Source organism: Aquarana catesbeiana, linkage group LG01, assembly GCF_042186555.1.
Source record: "Aquarana catesbeiana isolate 2022-GZ linkage group LG01, ASM4218655v1, whole genome shotgun sequence".
NCBI classification, from domain to species: domain Eukaryota; kingdom Metazoa; phylum Chordata; class Amphibia; order Anura; family Ranidae; genus Aquarana; species Aquarana catesbeiana.
The window spans coordinates 934,719,937-934,736,698 of NC_133324.1; the positions used below are offsets into that span (position 1 = coordinate 934,719,937).

A 16,762-nucleotide genomic window follows, 5' to 3' on the forward strand; every position below is an offset into this window, starting at 1 on the left:
GGGGCAGCACACGGAGGCGCAGTAAAGGGCTATAGGGATCAAGGCATCAAAGGTAAACAGGTGCAATTTGGGGTGTAGAAGTGCAAATTATGGAGGACAGTAAAGGGATTAAAGCTGCAGTGGAAAGTAGAGAGATTGTATTTTGGGGAGTATAGGGCGCAAAATTGTGGAGAAACCTTGGGAAGGGATCAAGGATGTACTGGAAGGTAAAGGATTTTTTTTTGAGGGGGGGGGGGGGAGTGCAAATTTAACAAAGGGTTAAATGCATCAAACCGGTTTTGGCAAAGGTGTTTTTTTTGTTTTTTAGGGTGGAGGCGCAGTGTAGGGATCAAGGCAGCACTAAAAGGTAAAGCGGTGCAAATGTTGGGGTGCCACATTGAGGCAGCTAGTAAAGGGCTAGTGGGGTCAAGACAATGCTAAAGTGCATTTTTTGGGGGTGTAGGGGTGCAAAATTAGAGAAACCGTAAAGGGATCAATGATGTGCTGGAAGGCAAAGGTTTATTTATTTTTTTTTTTTTTTTGGGGGGGGGGGGGGGTGTGTGCAAACTGTGGAGGGCTGTAAAGGGTTATAGGGATCGAGACAGTGCAAGGCAAATAGGTGCAGATTGTGGGGGGACAGTGAAGGTTGTAGGGTTTAAATCTATGGTGGTATACTATGTGGGGGTGCACATTGTACAGGACAATAGGTTACAAAGGTTCCAGACTGGGGTGCAGGGTGGGGTTAAGGGGTGAAGAAAAGGGGCGCATGATGTAAGGACTATAAGTGGGGTTCCCGATTATAATGGAAGTGTAAAGGGGTGTACTTTAGGGTATGAAGGGGAACAAGCTGTGAGAGATATAAGGGTGCAGCCTAGATGTAGGGTAAAGAGGTGCAAAGGTTTGAATGCAATTAACGGGTTTTAAGCTTCTGTAGAAAGTAATGGGGTGCAGTCAATGGTGGAAGGTAAAAGGGGTGTACAGTGAAGATAAGAAGTGCAGGCTGTGGAAAATATAAGGGTGCAGACTGGATGTAAGGTGTGACTGCAATTAAGGGTTTGAAGCTACTGTAGAAAGTAAGGGGGTTCAGCCAATGGTAGAAGGTACCTAGGTTTACATGAGAAGGTATGTAAAAGAGGGGGGGCTATTAGAGGAAGCTCTCTGGTGGTGTGTAGGATCATTTCCTCTCTCCTCCCCTCTGGAGTGCAGTCTGTGTTTGTAGAGAGGTAGCTGGTGTGAAAAGAGCCCCCAGCATCTCTCTGCTCCTATTTGCATAGTAATGGTGGATTAGCATTTCAGAGTGCAGAGGGGGGATATAAGGGGGCCAGCCTGTGCCTGAGCTATCATTTCCAGCAGCAGAAGATCTCGGATAATACTCACCCATCTCCTCTGCATTGACCTCCTCCAGGGACACCATCATGCTACACAACCCAGTCTTTCCAGGATTCCCAGTCCACCATCACCTGGCTCAGTCCAGCTCCGGCATACCTGTGACCCCTGACGTGCCTCAGAGGGGCCCTAAGCTCTCCTTCAACATTGACTCCATCCTCTCCAAGGCGGACAGACCGAATCCCACCAAGCTTCCAATGGACAGTAGCTGGCAAGCTCCCCCTTCTCCTCCGGCACCCTATGGCTATTCTTATGGAGTCATGCCCTATCCTCCAATGTGGATCTACAACCCGCCAACTGGCTACAGCAACCTAATGCAACCGCATCCCCAAGTCAGAGCGCCCAGAAGCGACTGCCCGTGTGCCGACCCCCTCTGCAAGGATAAGGGTGAGTTTTTTTCATTAACCCCCAACTGGCCTACATACTGGAGATCTGCCACTTCCAGCACTTGGTAGGACTACAGTCTTCAGCATGCCTCGTCTAGGACTCCTAGGGGTTGCTTTACGGAAACTTGCACGGTAGCCAATCAGACTAACTTCATTTTGTTGTATTAAACTTTTGACAAAAAACCCCTCTAGAAGCTGATTGGTTTCTATCCAGAGCTGCACCAGGGTTTGCACTCTCCAGTTTTAGTAAATCAACTCCTAGGAGTCCTTGAAGATGTATGCTGTAGATTGCAGATTCTAACAATTCCTTGTTTTTGAGTTCCTGAAAAAACATGTTTGCACTGGTTCTGCTCTTTATCAATCCTGTTGCAGCTATTCTATTTTTTTTTTAATTTGTTCTTTAAGTATGAACAAATCCTAACATCTGTTGCTGTTTGCTTAAAAAAAAAAAAAAAAAAAAAAATTTGGTAGTTTAAAACTTTGTAAAAGTGCTTTGGAAACGACTAGTGTGCTAATGGCGCCCCCTTGTGTCTCTCCTAGGACTTGCATACACGCACAGCTCCATCAATAATCTGTCTTGGAGGACTGGACCCTGCAAGATGAAGAGGATCCGGACTGTTTTCACGCCCGAGCAGCTAGAGCGGCTGGAGAAAGAGTTTCTGAAGCAGCAGTACATGGTTGGCACAGAAAGGGTTGACCTAGCAGCTACTCTGAACCTCACAGAGACCCAGGTAAGATGGAACTTCAGTATTTATAGTAGAATCAAACATTTTTAGTGCAAACCTTTTTGTCTTTTGTTAAAGTTTAGCTGTTGTTGTTGTTACTATATTCACATGGTCTACTAGAGACATTGGCCCCATAACTTCAAACAATATCTCCACATGGTCTACTAGAGGCATTATTTCCATAACTTCAAGCTATAAATATGTTCACCTGGTGTACTAGAGGCTTTAGTCCCATAACTCCAAGCTATACCTAGGTTCACATGGTCTGCTAGAGGCGTTGGTCCCATAACCTCAAGCTATACATGATATGCTCACATGGTCTACTAGAGGCATTAGTCCCATAAATTCGAGCCATACTTGATGATATATTCACATGGTCTACTAGAGGTATTAGTTCCATAACCTTGAGCTACACATGATGTGGTCTACTGGAGGCTTTATTCCTACAACTTTTAGCTATACATGTGAATTGTCTGCCTCCTTTTTGAAGGGTTTACAAATTATTTGTAGCTGGCAAGTCAAAAATTGTTTTTCAAGGTGCCCCCCCCCCTTGAGCACAGTTGATAGATTCACATGGTCAACTACAGTTAGTAATGGGTGGATGAAAGTCTTATCTTTTTATTTATGAATATTTTGGGTTACTCCAAAAGTTTGCTTGCACCTTTCAACAGGGCTACGATTTTTGCAAGTTACCAAAATGTAACATACAGTATTGGTTATTTAATTACTTGAAACATTGTTTCTTGTAAATTTATTTTATAATTGATATCTTGATGCACAAGAAATGTTGCTCTTTTTTGAGTTTGAGGTGCAAGGTTTAAAGTTAGTTTGGCACTGGAAGGCAACCTGTAGCATAGTACAAGCTTTGGGAAACGCAATTGGCCAGAACCACCAGCCCTGTGGCGACTAAAGTTTGTTCATCTGAATGTTACTGTGCTCGGCTTGTCCTAATTTCTTTAAGCATCCAATAAGTTGGGGGCATTCATTTACAAGACTAGTTAGTAAACCATGGCACTACTGAGAAGCCTTTTACCCTGAGGGAGGTTGGGTGTATTTAAATGTAGATGACAAACTAATTGTGGCACCTCTAAGGAAACCTTTTTTTTATGACCACTTTGGTTGGGCTATTGTTTGAATGCTAGAACACTTTCTTATATTTGCTTTTTCTTTGTTGCATTTTTAGGTAAAGGTTTGGTTCCAGAATCGCCGTATCAAATGGAGGAAACAGAGCTTGGAACAGAAAAAAGCCAAGTTGTCTCAGTTTGGGGTCATTTCTCCCGACACCTCCGACCACACAGACGAAAGAGAGATGGATGAGGATGATGTTGATGTTGAACTCTAAAGACTTGATGTCTGTTGACCACTAGAACTTCTGACTATTCAGTTTGTTCAACTGGGCAACTACTGTAGGCCTAGGAAAGGGGACCTGCAAACTACTGTGGGGAGGGCTATAATCGTTCTCCTTTCACTAAAGAAAGCACTATGGACATAAACGAGCCAAAAACATGGCGAGCATGCTGACAATTGTCTTCTTGAGAAGCCTCTTCTATTTTAGGGACAGGGTCCTATTGCTATGCTGGCCCCAGTATATGGGGGCAATTGGGTTCCATCAATGTAAGTTTTTCTAGACCAGGACAAAGTCTTCTTTGTTGTACCCATGATGACATGGCCCAACAATTGGGTGTCCTTTTTAAGGTGACATGTTCCTCTACCCAAAAGTGGGTGTCTTGTTTCTGTAGACCAAGGAGGACATGATTTGGGGAAATTAGCAGAGCTGTTTTGGGCTCCATGAGTCTCAAGTTCCTATAGGCTGTCCACACTTTTTTGGGGGAGGAAATTTTGGTCAAAATGTTAGCTTTTTATCCTTAACATATTGCAGCGCGATGTGTTTTTGGATCTTTGCCTGAGTAGAGTTCCTTAGTGGAGCTACTATGATGCTCCGCCTTATGCAGAGATTAATTCTTTCTGGGTCTGGAACCAAGGAGATCCTGGGTGCAAAGCCAGGATAACTTATAGCAAAGACTGTACATACGATGTTATTTATATGAAAGACACGTTTGATACTGTAATTTATTTGATACACTTTTTATATAAAGATTTTTACTTTATTTTATGAATGTCTGTCTGCATTTTCTTTTCTATAAAACAAGGTTCATAAGCAAAAAAGACACACACTTTATTTTCCATAAAGTAACAGTTAATAAAAAAAAAATGTATTTACAAAATTATTATTATGAAAACGTATATATTTTACAAAAAGTATGTGTAGATAATACAAATATTTATTAAATATATATTTTTATATAATTTATTAGCCATTAAAATTTTAAAAATTACATACATGTGGCTAATAATAAAGATCCTTACACTTAAAGCCCAAGTTCAGAAAATGTAAAAATGAACGCTTGTAGAGCTGTAGACTTTGTTTGGCATTATCATGCCCAATGTAGGGTTATAGACCCTGCATCAGTCCTGATTATTTCAAGACCTTTATACCTTAAGCTGGCCCTATACTGTTAAAAAAAAATTTGTTAAAAAAAAGAAAAGTCAGATTTCTAAAGATCTGCTGAACATGCATCATTGTATGGATATGTCACCATATTATTGATTGATAACAACATAAACTGTACCTTTATTTTTTTTTTTTATCGATTACACAATCTGGGATTACATTTTAGCATGCGTTGTCAATTTATTCCAACTGTTAAATAAATTCCACTACTAATGTTTAGAAAATGGATTGTGTAGGCACAAAAAAATTATATATAAATTTATTTTTTTCTTTTTTTTTTTCTTTTATTGCCTTTAAAACTTTGCATTTCGATAATCAAAATGAACCGACTAATGTTTTGAAAGTCGAACGATTCAGCGTATCAAATACTTTTCTACCTGTGTATGGTCAGCTTTACACATGTTGATGAGAGTGTGTGGTGGTTTTTTTTTTTTTTTGTTAGCCAGTAGCCAATAAGATTCAGAAATTAAAATTGCATGGCTAATAATAGAGCTCCTTACCATTTAACATCTGGAAACTTAAAAATGCAGTGGGGGTTGGCTGCCCATTTAGGGGGAGAAGTTTTGCACTTTCACTCACCCCACTTGTGTGGGGTGGTGTGTGTTTTATTTATTTTTTACATCCCTGCTGGGTAGACTTACATTATCTATGGTGAGTATTTTTAAAATTTTTAAACCGAATAAGAGCTATTCATCCTGTGAAACTGCACTTTATACGAAGCACTTCTATGCTATGATCAATCAGCTCCATCTAGTGGCCATATTGAGGTAACTGCTCTATGTTTAACGAATGAATAAAATTCAATCTGGAGAGAAAAATTAGCATAACATTATTCTTTCTAAATTTTTCTATCCTCATTCGCACAGAACAAATGTACACGGCAGTTTCACAGGACAAATGGCTATGCAAATGTTTTAAGACTATACCCCCTAAGTCCTGAGGACCAACTGTCTGCCCTCACATCATAAAGCGCTGCACAAACTGTAGGTGCTGTATAAATCCTATATAATAAAAAAAATAATAATAATTTCCACTGAGATAAGAATTGTCACAGCTGGTGAAGTTAATTCTTTCTATGGAGATAATGAAAGTCTAATGCCCCGTACACGCGATCGGAAATTTGGCCAGCAAGAACGATGAGAGCTTTTGGTTGGAAAATGCGACCGTGTGTACGCTCCATCGGATTTTTGCTGGCCGAATTCCAGCCAGCAAAAGATTGAGAGCAGGTTCTCTATTTTTCAGTCGGAAAAAGTTCCTATCCGAAAATGGGATCGTCTGTGGCAATTCCGACACGCAAAATCCCTACGCGTGCTCGGAAAAAATTCGACGCATGCTCGGAAGCATTGAACTTCATTTTCTCGGCTCATCTCAGTGTTGTATGTCACCGCGTTCTTGACGATCGAAAGCTCAGCAAACTTTGTGTGTATGCAAGGCAAGCTTGAGCGGAATCCCGTCGGGAAAAACCATCATGCTTTTTGGCCGCTAGAGGGGCGCTTTCAACCCCAAAGAAGGGGTAAAAAAAAAAAATCCTGTGTTGCAGCGCCTCCGAAGCGCTGGCCATTCATTCAAATGGGCAGGGCGTTTTGGGAGCGCTAAATACAGCGCTCCCAAATCGCCCCAAAGATGCTGCTTGCAGGACTTTTCATAACGTCCCGCAAGCGCACCGCCCAGGTGTGACAAGTCACACTGGAATGAATGAAAGGTGGTTTTCAGACGCTTAAAGTGCCTGAAAACCGCCCCAGTGTGAAAGGGGTCAAAAGGAGCACCAGACCCAATGGTGAAAGAGTTCAAATCGATTTAATGGGTCCTGATATGATCACATAAAACAGTCGACGCATTTCGACACCCCCCCCCCGTCTTCAGAGTTTGGATTGTTCTCTTAAATGGACTCAATAAAACAAGAAGCTCGAGAAATCTTGTAACAAACACAGCTTGCTCCTATCAATAAAAATGAATTGCCGCTACTAATTACCGGCACACTTATTTTTGTTGCTCTCTTATGAGTAAGCAAGCGCTGTTTATTACAGGATTGTCTGGCAACTTGTTTCGTAAACCTCAGACATGAAATACAAACAAAGCTTATCCCTCTGTATAGTGCGTACTTGTTTCTTTGAACAGATGAGGGGATCTTTAGCACACAGCCTGTGACTGTCAGCCTCAGCTCTGTTCCTGTGTACTGTATGAAGGGGGAGAAGGGATGGGGGTGTCCTGTCCCATCCCTTCTCTTCCCTCCAATCAGCTCTCAGAGCTCTCCTCACTGAGCTCTGCAGAGTGTAACTTTAGCTCTCTGCCCCCCCCCTTTTTTTTTTTTTTTTTTTTTTTTTCTGAGCTCTCAGACAAGCTTTATAAGTCAGCACTTTGGTTGTAGAGAAGACTGCAGATAAACAAGTACAACTTATGTAGGAGGATTTGTTTTATCTCTGTTTATCACCTGAGGCCAGTCACTTCACTGGGTATATGGAAGGGTTTACAACCACTTTAAAGTAGAATTCCAGGTTTAATATGACCTTAAAGTGATATTAAACCCAAAATGTCATATATTGCAGCTCACCCATCATTCGATGTGGCGGCTGCATTCATTTTCCTTTTTTAGTCTCTTTTACCCTGTGTTTTCACCTGGTGATCTGGCCAGTAACACACCTCCTGGTCTAGCGCGCCCCCCATTCTGGAGGAAGGGGCACAGCAGACACCCCCCCCTCCCCACTCTGGATGAAGGAGCACAGGGGGCACAGCAGACACCCCCCCCTCCCCACTCTGGATGAAGGAGCACAGGGGGCACAGCAGACACCCCCCCCTCCCCACTCTGGATGAAGGAGCACAGGGGGCACAGCAGACACCCCCCCCTCCCCACTCTGGATGAAGGAGCACAGGGGGCACAGCAGACGCCTCCCCCCTCCCCACTCTGGATGAAGGAGCACAGGGGGCACAGTAGACACTCCCCCCCTCCCCACTCTGGATGAAGGAGCACAGGGGGCACAGCAGACGCCTCCCCCCCCCCCCACTCTGGATGAAGGAGCACAGGGGGCACAGCAGACAGCAGCATTGTTAGTCTGAGGGGAGCGTTAACATAGAAAAGTGACGGCAGAAAAAGACTGAGTAGTCTATCAAGTCTGCCTGTTTTTTTTTTTGTTGTTGTCTCGTGTTTTGACTATAGATCCATGTTTGTCCAAGCAAAGCCAAACTCCACCTAACACTTTATAACCAGTTACAGCAAACGTTTTCTTTTCCCTTTTGGGATAAAGGTTTTACATAAATAAAAGCAGATCATTGTAAGCACCCCTGTCAGTGGTAAATGGTTTGTCTCATCCCTCTAACTGATACGTTCTGCTGTAGATCTTCTTCTTTTGAAGAACAAAAGACTTAGGGCGGCCTATATGGATCGAAATTCAGCTGGTTCAGCAGGGACCAGTTGAATTTTCGAGCCATGTATAAGCAGGCTAGTCTATTGATTGGCTTGTGTAAAACCAGCCCTTCAGGTTTTTCCTGAATGATCAGTGCTATAGCCGGCAACACTGAAGGCTCCCCACTGTCAGAACACAATAGCACAGCGGGAGAGATTCCGCCATCCACATTGCATGTCTGGATGGGGGAATTGTGGACATGTGCACTGCCGAAAAATTTGTTTGTTTTCGTTTCATTCATTTTTGTTTTGTTTTTTGGGTCATTTCTTTATGATCGCAATTCGAAAATTAGAAAGAAAAATCAAAATAATAACTAACTAATAATAACTACCTATTAAATTATAGGTATTGGAATTTCCTTTCAAATTTGGCTGTTAGTGAACGTAACAAATACGAATTTATCCGAAGTTACGAATTATCCGAAATAACGAATGCCGTATCTAAACAAATGGAACGGAACAAAATAATAATAATAATAATAATAAAAAGTTCACTAATGCCGCGTACACACAAGCGGACTTTACGGCAGACTTTGCTTGGCGGACTTTTCAACAGACTTTACGACGGACTTTCTGAATGAACGGACTTGCCTACACACAATCCACCAAAGTCCGTCAAATTCGTACGTGATGACGTACGACCGGACTAAAACAAGGAAGTTCATAGCCAGTAGCCAATAGCTGCCCTAGCGTGGCTTTATGTCCGTCGAACTAGCATACAGACGAGCGGACTTTTCGACTGGACTCGATTGCGACGGATTGATTTAAAACATGTTTCAAATCTAAGTCCGTCCAACTTTTGAGAAAACAAAGTCCACTGGAGCCCACACATGATCGAATTGTCCGTCGAAATCCCGTCCGCCGGGCAAAGTCTGCCGTAAAGTCCGCTCGTGTGTACGCGGCATAAGAGCCAAATTTGAAAGGAAATTCCAATACCTATAATTTAATAGTTAGTAATAGCTAAGTTATTATTAGTTAGTTATTATTTCAGATTTTCGGGATTTTGAATTTCTGAATTTCTGTTCGGAAAGATTAGTTAAACGAGTTTTCGTTAATTCGGATATTACTGAATTTGTCGAAATTTGTTAAAAAAACTAATTCAGAACGAAATGAATTGCACATGTCTAGGGAATTGGATAATTTTTTTATGTTATTCGGCCAGCGGGTAAAGAGATGAGTTTTTACCTCTAAAGAAGTACCAACAATAATAATGAAAATGTAACACACATGGCTGCCCATCATCAAGTCGTAACAGAGAAATATTACCACGCGTGTACAGAAGTCTCAGTTAGCATGTCTCCTCGCATTGCTCTCCACACTGTACAACACTTGGAAGAACAGAACTGAACTCATGTCAGTAGCGCATGTTCTCTTAAGATTGGTTCACACCCAGTGGCAGCCCGTCCATAGAGGGCGCAGGGGCACCGCCCTCTCTATCCATGCGTCCAGCTCCCTGATCTACATATCAGGGCACCGGACTATGGATTCCAATGGGGGGATGTTTTTTTTTTTAAGCATGTGATTAGAGGCAGAGGCTCTAATAGGCTTCAAAAAAGGGTGGGCTCGGGGCGCAGAGCATTGTGCCCTGATCCCACCCAGTTGTATGATGATAGCGAATGAATTTTCGCTATTTTCACACTAAAGTTCCTCCCCGCCAATCAGGAGGCAGGTCATGAGACCTGTTTCCCGATTGTCCAAAGCGTCAGGCGATCCTATTGGATGCCTAGCGCTTTGGCGGAAGAGGAGACACATGGCGGAGGAACCTTGAGGAGCAGACACCGGAGCCACCGATGCCCGCACTTCCAGAGAGGAGGAGAGGACACCACAGGACACCACAGCCCGCCACACGAGCCAGTATGTGTCGGACTGGGGGGGGGACCTTTATGTGTCCAACGTCGCATGTTAGGGCCTAAGTTGCATGTAAGGGTTAGGGTTAAGGGCTAGAGTTAAAGGTTAGGGACAGGGTTAGAGTTAGGGTTATGGTTGGAGTTAGCAGTAATTTTTAGGGTTAGGCTTAGCAGTAATTGTTGGGGTTAGAATGCTAACCCTAACAATTATTGCTAACCAATGATTACCACTAACCCTAACCCTAATGATTACCGCTAACCAATGATTACCACTAACCCTAACGATTACCGCTAACCAATGATTACCACTAACCCTAATGATTACCCCTAACCATTACTGCTAACCCTGAACCTAATGATTACCGCTAATCCTAAAGCTAGTCCTAACCCTAACATGCAACTTTGGACACATAAAGGTTTATGCACAACTTTGATATGACTTTGATGCAACTTGAGTGTCAGAGAGTGTAAAGTCGTATCAAAGTTGCATCAAAGTCACACTCCATGAACAGAACTGTCATTAGCAAAAAAAAGCGCAAAACGCATCAAAAAAGCACGTTCAAGAATGCAGAATGCGCCAGAAAACGCATCAATCGCAACAAGCGTAGGTGTGAATTTAGCCTTATATAGGGTTCTGTGTTTAGCAGGGCTCAATGGCCACATTTGTCAACAAGTCAAGTTGAGGGCCACATCCAAATCTATAAAATGCCAGTAATGCAGGTCCTCTTTGTCCTGGTTCTGAATGAAGGGTTCCGTCTACACCAGTGGAGTCTAACCCAATATTGCATCGTGTCCTCTTGGGTTGCAGAAGAAGGCCTCACAGGCCACATATTGGACAATACTGGTCCACACTAAGCCTATGCTCTTCTTATAGTTTGCATTAAGGTGATAGGCACACCTTTAGCCTGGGTTCACACTATAACGCGCTTCGGATCGCACAGGAGCGATGTGCGTCCCTGTTCCCCGTTTCAGGGATGAGTCAGGGCCGATTCTATGCCTGAATTCGGCCCTGAAACTGAGCCAAAGACGGACAGCGTTTTTGTGCTGTGCGCTCCGCAGCCGCCCCGGAGATATGTGAACCGGCTCCATAGGGAGCCAGTCACATTCTCCTGCTATGCGAATTAGATGCGGGAAAATCCGCATCTAGTTCGCATAGGTGTGAACTCGGGCTTACATGTGTTGCCTTGAGGCAGCTCATTCATTTTGAATGAGATCTCTTCTCCCCTCGTTTCCATGAGGACCTAATACACCTAGGTGAATTAAAGGGAACTGCTTTAGTTTTGATTACACAGCAAACCACAATGCATAAAGTCTTCACATCATTGCACTGTAGTATATGTAGAACATTTGTTATTACTGTGTATAATAATGCACCACAATACACACATACAGTAATTTACCATACATGCATTGCTGTAATGCTTTTTATCACAACACAGAGGTGTAGAGGCAGCCTAAGTGCTAAATGTCTGTGAATCCTGAGGGTCAAGGTTGCAAAACCTAGTCTGTAGCATAGCCACTGTGCCCGTGCCTCCAGGTCAGCAAAGTCTTTGGTCATCTTGCATGAGCCCCACATTTGAGATCTTCCCAGAGTGGCTCGATGATAATAAGGTCAGGAGACTGTGATGGCCATTTCAGAACCTTCACCTTTTTCTGCTCTAACCACCGATTCCAGAGTTTTGTGGGGTTCCTACTGCGGAAGGGGGTGACATTTACAAGGTAGGGATACATGCAGGAGGCTTGCATGTACAATGCTGTGAAAAAGTATTTGCCCCCTTTTTTATTTTAAATTTTTTTTGCATATCGCACTTGTCACACTTAAATGTCTCAGATCATCAACATTTTTTTTGTATTACATAAAGATAACCCAAGTAAATACAAAATGCAGTTTTTAAATGATGGTTTCATTTATTAAGGCAAAAACGTAATTGCACCATAAACCTAATAACTGGTTTTGCCACCCTTGGCGGCAACAACTGCAATCAAGCATTTGCGATAACTGGCAATGAGTCTTTCACATTGCTGTGGAGCAATTTTGGCCCAATCTTCTTTGCAGAATTGTTTTAATTCAGCCACATTGGAGGTTTTTCCATCATGAACGGCCTGTGTAAGGTCATAATACAGCATCTCAATTGGAGTTTAGTCCGGGCTTTGACTAGGCCACTGCAAAACCTAAATTTTGCTTTGTTTGAATCATTCGGAGGTGGACTTGCTGTTGTGTTTCAGATCATTGTCCTGCTGCATAACCCAAGTGCACTTAAGAGGTCACAAACTGATGGCTGGACATTCTCCTTTAGGATTTTCTGGTAGAGCCCAGAATTCATGGTTCCATCAATTATGGTAAGTCATCCAGGTCCTGAAGCTGCAAAGCAGCCCAAGACCATTACGCTACCACCACCATGTCTGACTGTTGGTATGATGTTCTATGAAATGCTGTATTCGTTTTATGCCAGATGTAAGGGGACGCACACCTTCCAGTTAAATTTTTGTCTCATCAGTCCACAGAATATTTGCCTAAAAGTCTTGGGATAATCAAAATGTTTTATGGTAAATGTGAGATGAGCCTTTGTGTTCTTTTTGGTCAGCAGTGGCTTTGGCCTTGGAACTCTCCCATGGATGCCATTTTGGAAATGGAGAAATCCCTCAAGGGGTGGAACTATAGCGGCACTGGTAGATTAAAGTCAACGAGGTAGTAAGAACCGTAAAAATATCTAATTTTATTACAAACTGTACATATACAAAACATCAAGTGAAAATGGTGTATGACAACCATACATGAATTTTGGAAAGATACAGACCTCTAACGTGTTTTGGGACTACTTCTTCAGAGGTGTCTTCATTATACAGTACATACAACTTTCTGCAAGATAAAATTACAAATTGATATCCAAATATACATATATCAGCATATACATGAGCAGAACCATAATGCGAATGCACTCACCCAGATTTTTGAGTGATAAATCATATTGTGAAGCTTAAGAACATGCATTAGCGGGCCATGCGTTGTTATTCCCTGACACCCAGCCGAATGTGAACACTCGGAACAGGCTCGCAAAGATTCCCCCAGAATGCGATCTGAAGAGATGGGGACTGTGTGATGATAGAAGATGGATATAACCCCAAATGGGAACTTGGATCTTTAACTTTAATCTACCAGTGCCGCTAAAGTCCCACCCCTTGAGGGATTTCTCCATTTCCATTTATTAAGGATGATGGCACTCATCCATTGCAGCCATATTCCACATTTCCATGGATGCCATTTTTGCCCAGTCTCTTTCTTATTGTTGAATCATGAACACTGTTCTTACCTGAGGCAAGTGAGGCCTGCAGTTCTTTAGATGTTGTTCTGTGTTCTATTATGACCTCCTGGATGAGTTGTTGTCATGCTCTTGGAGATATTTTTGTAGGCCGGCCACTCCTGGGAAGGTTCACCACTGTTCCAAGTTATCTACGTTTGTGGATAATGGCTCTCCCCATGGTTCACTGGAGTTCCAAAGCCTTAGAAATGGCTTTGAAACCCTTCCTAGAACGATACATGTACATTTCTTTGTCTCTAAATTGTTCTTGAATTTTTTTAGATTGTGGCATGATGTGTGCCTTTTTGTGATCTGTAAGCGTGCTTTACTTTGTCAGACAGCTTCTATTTATGTGATTTCTTGATTCAACAGGTATGACAGTAATCAGACTTGGGTGTGGCAAGTGAAATTTAACTCAGCTTTCCAAAAAATTGTGGTTAATCAGAGTTCATTCATGATTCAGCATGGGAGGGGGCAATTACTTTTTCACATAAGGCCATGCAGGTTTGAACAGATTTTTCCCTTAATAAATGAAATAATAATTTAAAAGCTGAATCTTGGATTTACTTGGGTTATCTTTATGTAATAATAAAATTTGTTTAATGATCTGAATCATTTAAGTGTGAGAAATATACAAAAAAATAAATCAGGAAGGGGGACAATACTTTTTCGCAGCACTGTATATATACATTAATACTGTGCCATTAGTTTATACTGGGTGAGCGGTGGGTTTACATCCACTTTAAGTGTTGTAAGCTCAGTTCCCAGGCTTTTGGTCCTAGCCAGCCCACTTGTGCTAAAAAAACAGGGAAGGTGGAGGTCCAGGAGCCCTTGGTGCCCATTTGGTTGATTCTGTTCCTGCTTGGGGATATTGGGACTGCTGTGTCTTGCAGTCCGCTGAAGGAACCGGGACTTTCTGAGACATCCAAGCCATCGAGAATTCCAAAATGGACTCTCACCTCATGGAGGTATGCTTGGACACCACATTACAGTAGTCAGTTTAGGCAAAAGGATGTTTTTCATATTGAACTGTTATGCTGCAACTTGCTCATTAAAGTTACATTAACTGTTATGAGCCTGGTCTAAAGTTATTCAAAAGGGTGCATGTTTGTTCTGGTGTATCTAAAGAATCTGGGTCTATAAAAACACCAGAAGGTATGAAGTAACACCACTACAAGGTGTTAACTCGGCAAGATGAGGAGAAGAGGAGAGTAGTTGTTAACAGTAACCAAGTACAAGTTCAAGACACCAAGCAACCAGTCGTTAGGCATGGTACCTGGTAAGGTCCTCAGGTAGCTAGTGGGTAGATGTTCTGGCTCCCTCCCTAGCGGTTGGTATCCAAAAGCAACCAGATCAAAATCCGCAATATGGAGATCTTTGACTTGGTCACAGGGTACGGAAAGTAAGGAATTAATAAGTGCACACATGAGGTCCAAACTAGGTGCAGAGTGGGGCCCCATTCTTTTACTGGAAGTGGGGTAACAGAGGTACACTGGATTGTTGGAGTGGGTGTAGGCTCAGCAAGTCCCTCCTAAAACTACATACAGTCAGGTCCATAAATATTGGGACATCAACACAATTCTAATCTTTTTGGCTCTATACACCACCACAATGGGTTTGAAATGAAACGAACAAGATGTGCTTTAACTGCAGACTTTCAGCTTTAATTTGAGGGTATTTACATCCAAATCAGGTGAATGGTGTAGGAATTACAACAGTTTGTATATGTGCCTCCCACTTTTTAGGGGACCAAAAGTAATGGGACAATTGGCTGCTCAGCTGTTCCATGGCCAGGTGTGTGTTATTCCCTCATTATACCATTTACAAGGAGCAGATAAAAGGTCCAGAGTTCATTTCAAGTGTGCTATTTGCATTTGGAATCTGTTGCTGTCAACTCTCAATATGAGATCCAAAGAGCTGTCACTATCAGTGAAGCAAGCAATCATTAGGCTGAAAAAACAGAGAGAAAGCAAAAACATTAGGTGTGGCCAAATCAACTGCTTGGAACATCCTTAAAAAGAAAGAACGCACCGGTGAGCTCAGCAACACCAAAAGACCCAGAAGACCACGAAAAACAACTGTGGTGGATGACCGAAGAATTTTTTTCCTGGTGAAGAAAACACCCTTCACAACAGTTGGCCAGATCAAGAACACTCTCCAGGAGGTAGGTGTATATGTGTCAAAGTCAACAATCAAGAGAAGACTTCACCAGAGTGAATACAGAGGGTTCACCACAAGATGTAAACCATTGGTGAGCCTCAAAAACAGGAAGGCCACATTTGAGTGTGCCAAACAACTAAAAAAGCCTTCACAGTTCTGGAACAACATCCTATGGACAGATGAGACCAAGATCAACTTGTACCAGAGAGATGGGAAGAGAAGAGTATGGAGAAGGAAAGGAACTGCTCATGATCCAAAGCATACCACCTCATCAGTGAAGCATGGTAGTGGTAGTGTCATGGCGTGGGCATGTATGGCTGCCAATGGAACTGGTTCTCTTGTATTTATTGATGATGTGACTGCTGACAAAAGCAGCAGGATGAATTCTGAAGTGTTTCGGGCAATATTATCTGCTCATATTCAGCAAAATGCTTCAGAACTCATTGGACGGCGCTTCACAGTGCAGATGGACAATGACCCGAAGCATACTGTGAAAGCAACCAAAGAGTTTTTTAAGGGAAAGAAGTGGAATGTTATGCAATGGCCAAGTCAATCACCTGACCTGAATCCGATTGAGCATGCATTTCACTTGCTGAAGACAAAACTAAAGGGAAAATGCCCCAAGAACAAGCAGGAACTGAAGACAGTTGCAGTAGAGGCCTGACAGAGCATCACCAGGGGATGAAACCCAGCATCTGGAGATGTCTATGCGTTCCAGACTTCAGGCTGTAATTGACTGCAAAGGATTTGCAACCAAGTATTAAGAAGTGATAGTTTGATTAATGATTGTTAATCTGTCCCATTACTTTTGGTCCCTTAAAAAGTGGGAGGCACATATACAAACTGTTTTAATTCCTACACCGTTCACCTGATTTGGATGTAAATACCCTCAAATTAAAGCTGAAAGTCTGCAGTTAAAGCACATCTTGTTTGTTTCATTTCAAATCCATTGTGGTGGTGTATAGAGCCAAAAAGATTTTGAATTGTGTCGATGTCCCAATATTTATGGACCTGACTGTTCAAGTTACAGTGTGTAGTGACATGTGACAGCCCTTTGTCAGAGGATTT

The 16,762-nt window shown here is 42.5% G+C and overlaps 1 protein-coding gene across 1 annotated transcript; it reads left to right on the top strand.

Moving 5' to 3' along the window:
- Positions 1-1,194: 1,194 nt before the first annotated feature.
- LOC141126237 (homeobox protein not2-like) lies at positions 1,195-4,503 on the top strand. The gene is made up of 3 exons (XM_073612320.1): positions 1,195-1,752; positions 2,292-2,482; positions 3,660-4,503. The coding sequence occupies exons 1-3, from the start codon at positions 1,395-1,397 to the stop codon at positions 3,816-3,818; spliced, it is 708 nt and encodes a 235-aa protein (XP_073468421.1). The 5' UTR covers positions 1,195-1,394; the 3' UTR covers positions 3,819-4,503.
- The last annotated feature ends 12,259 nt before the right edge of the window (positions 4,504-16,762 follow it).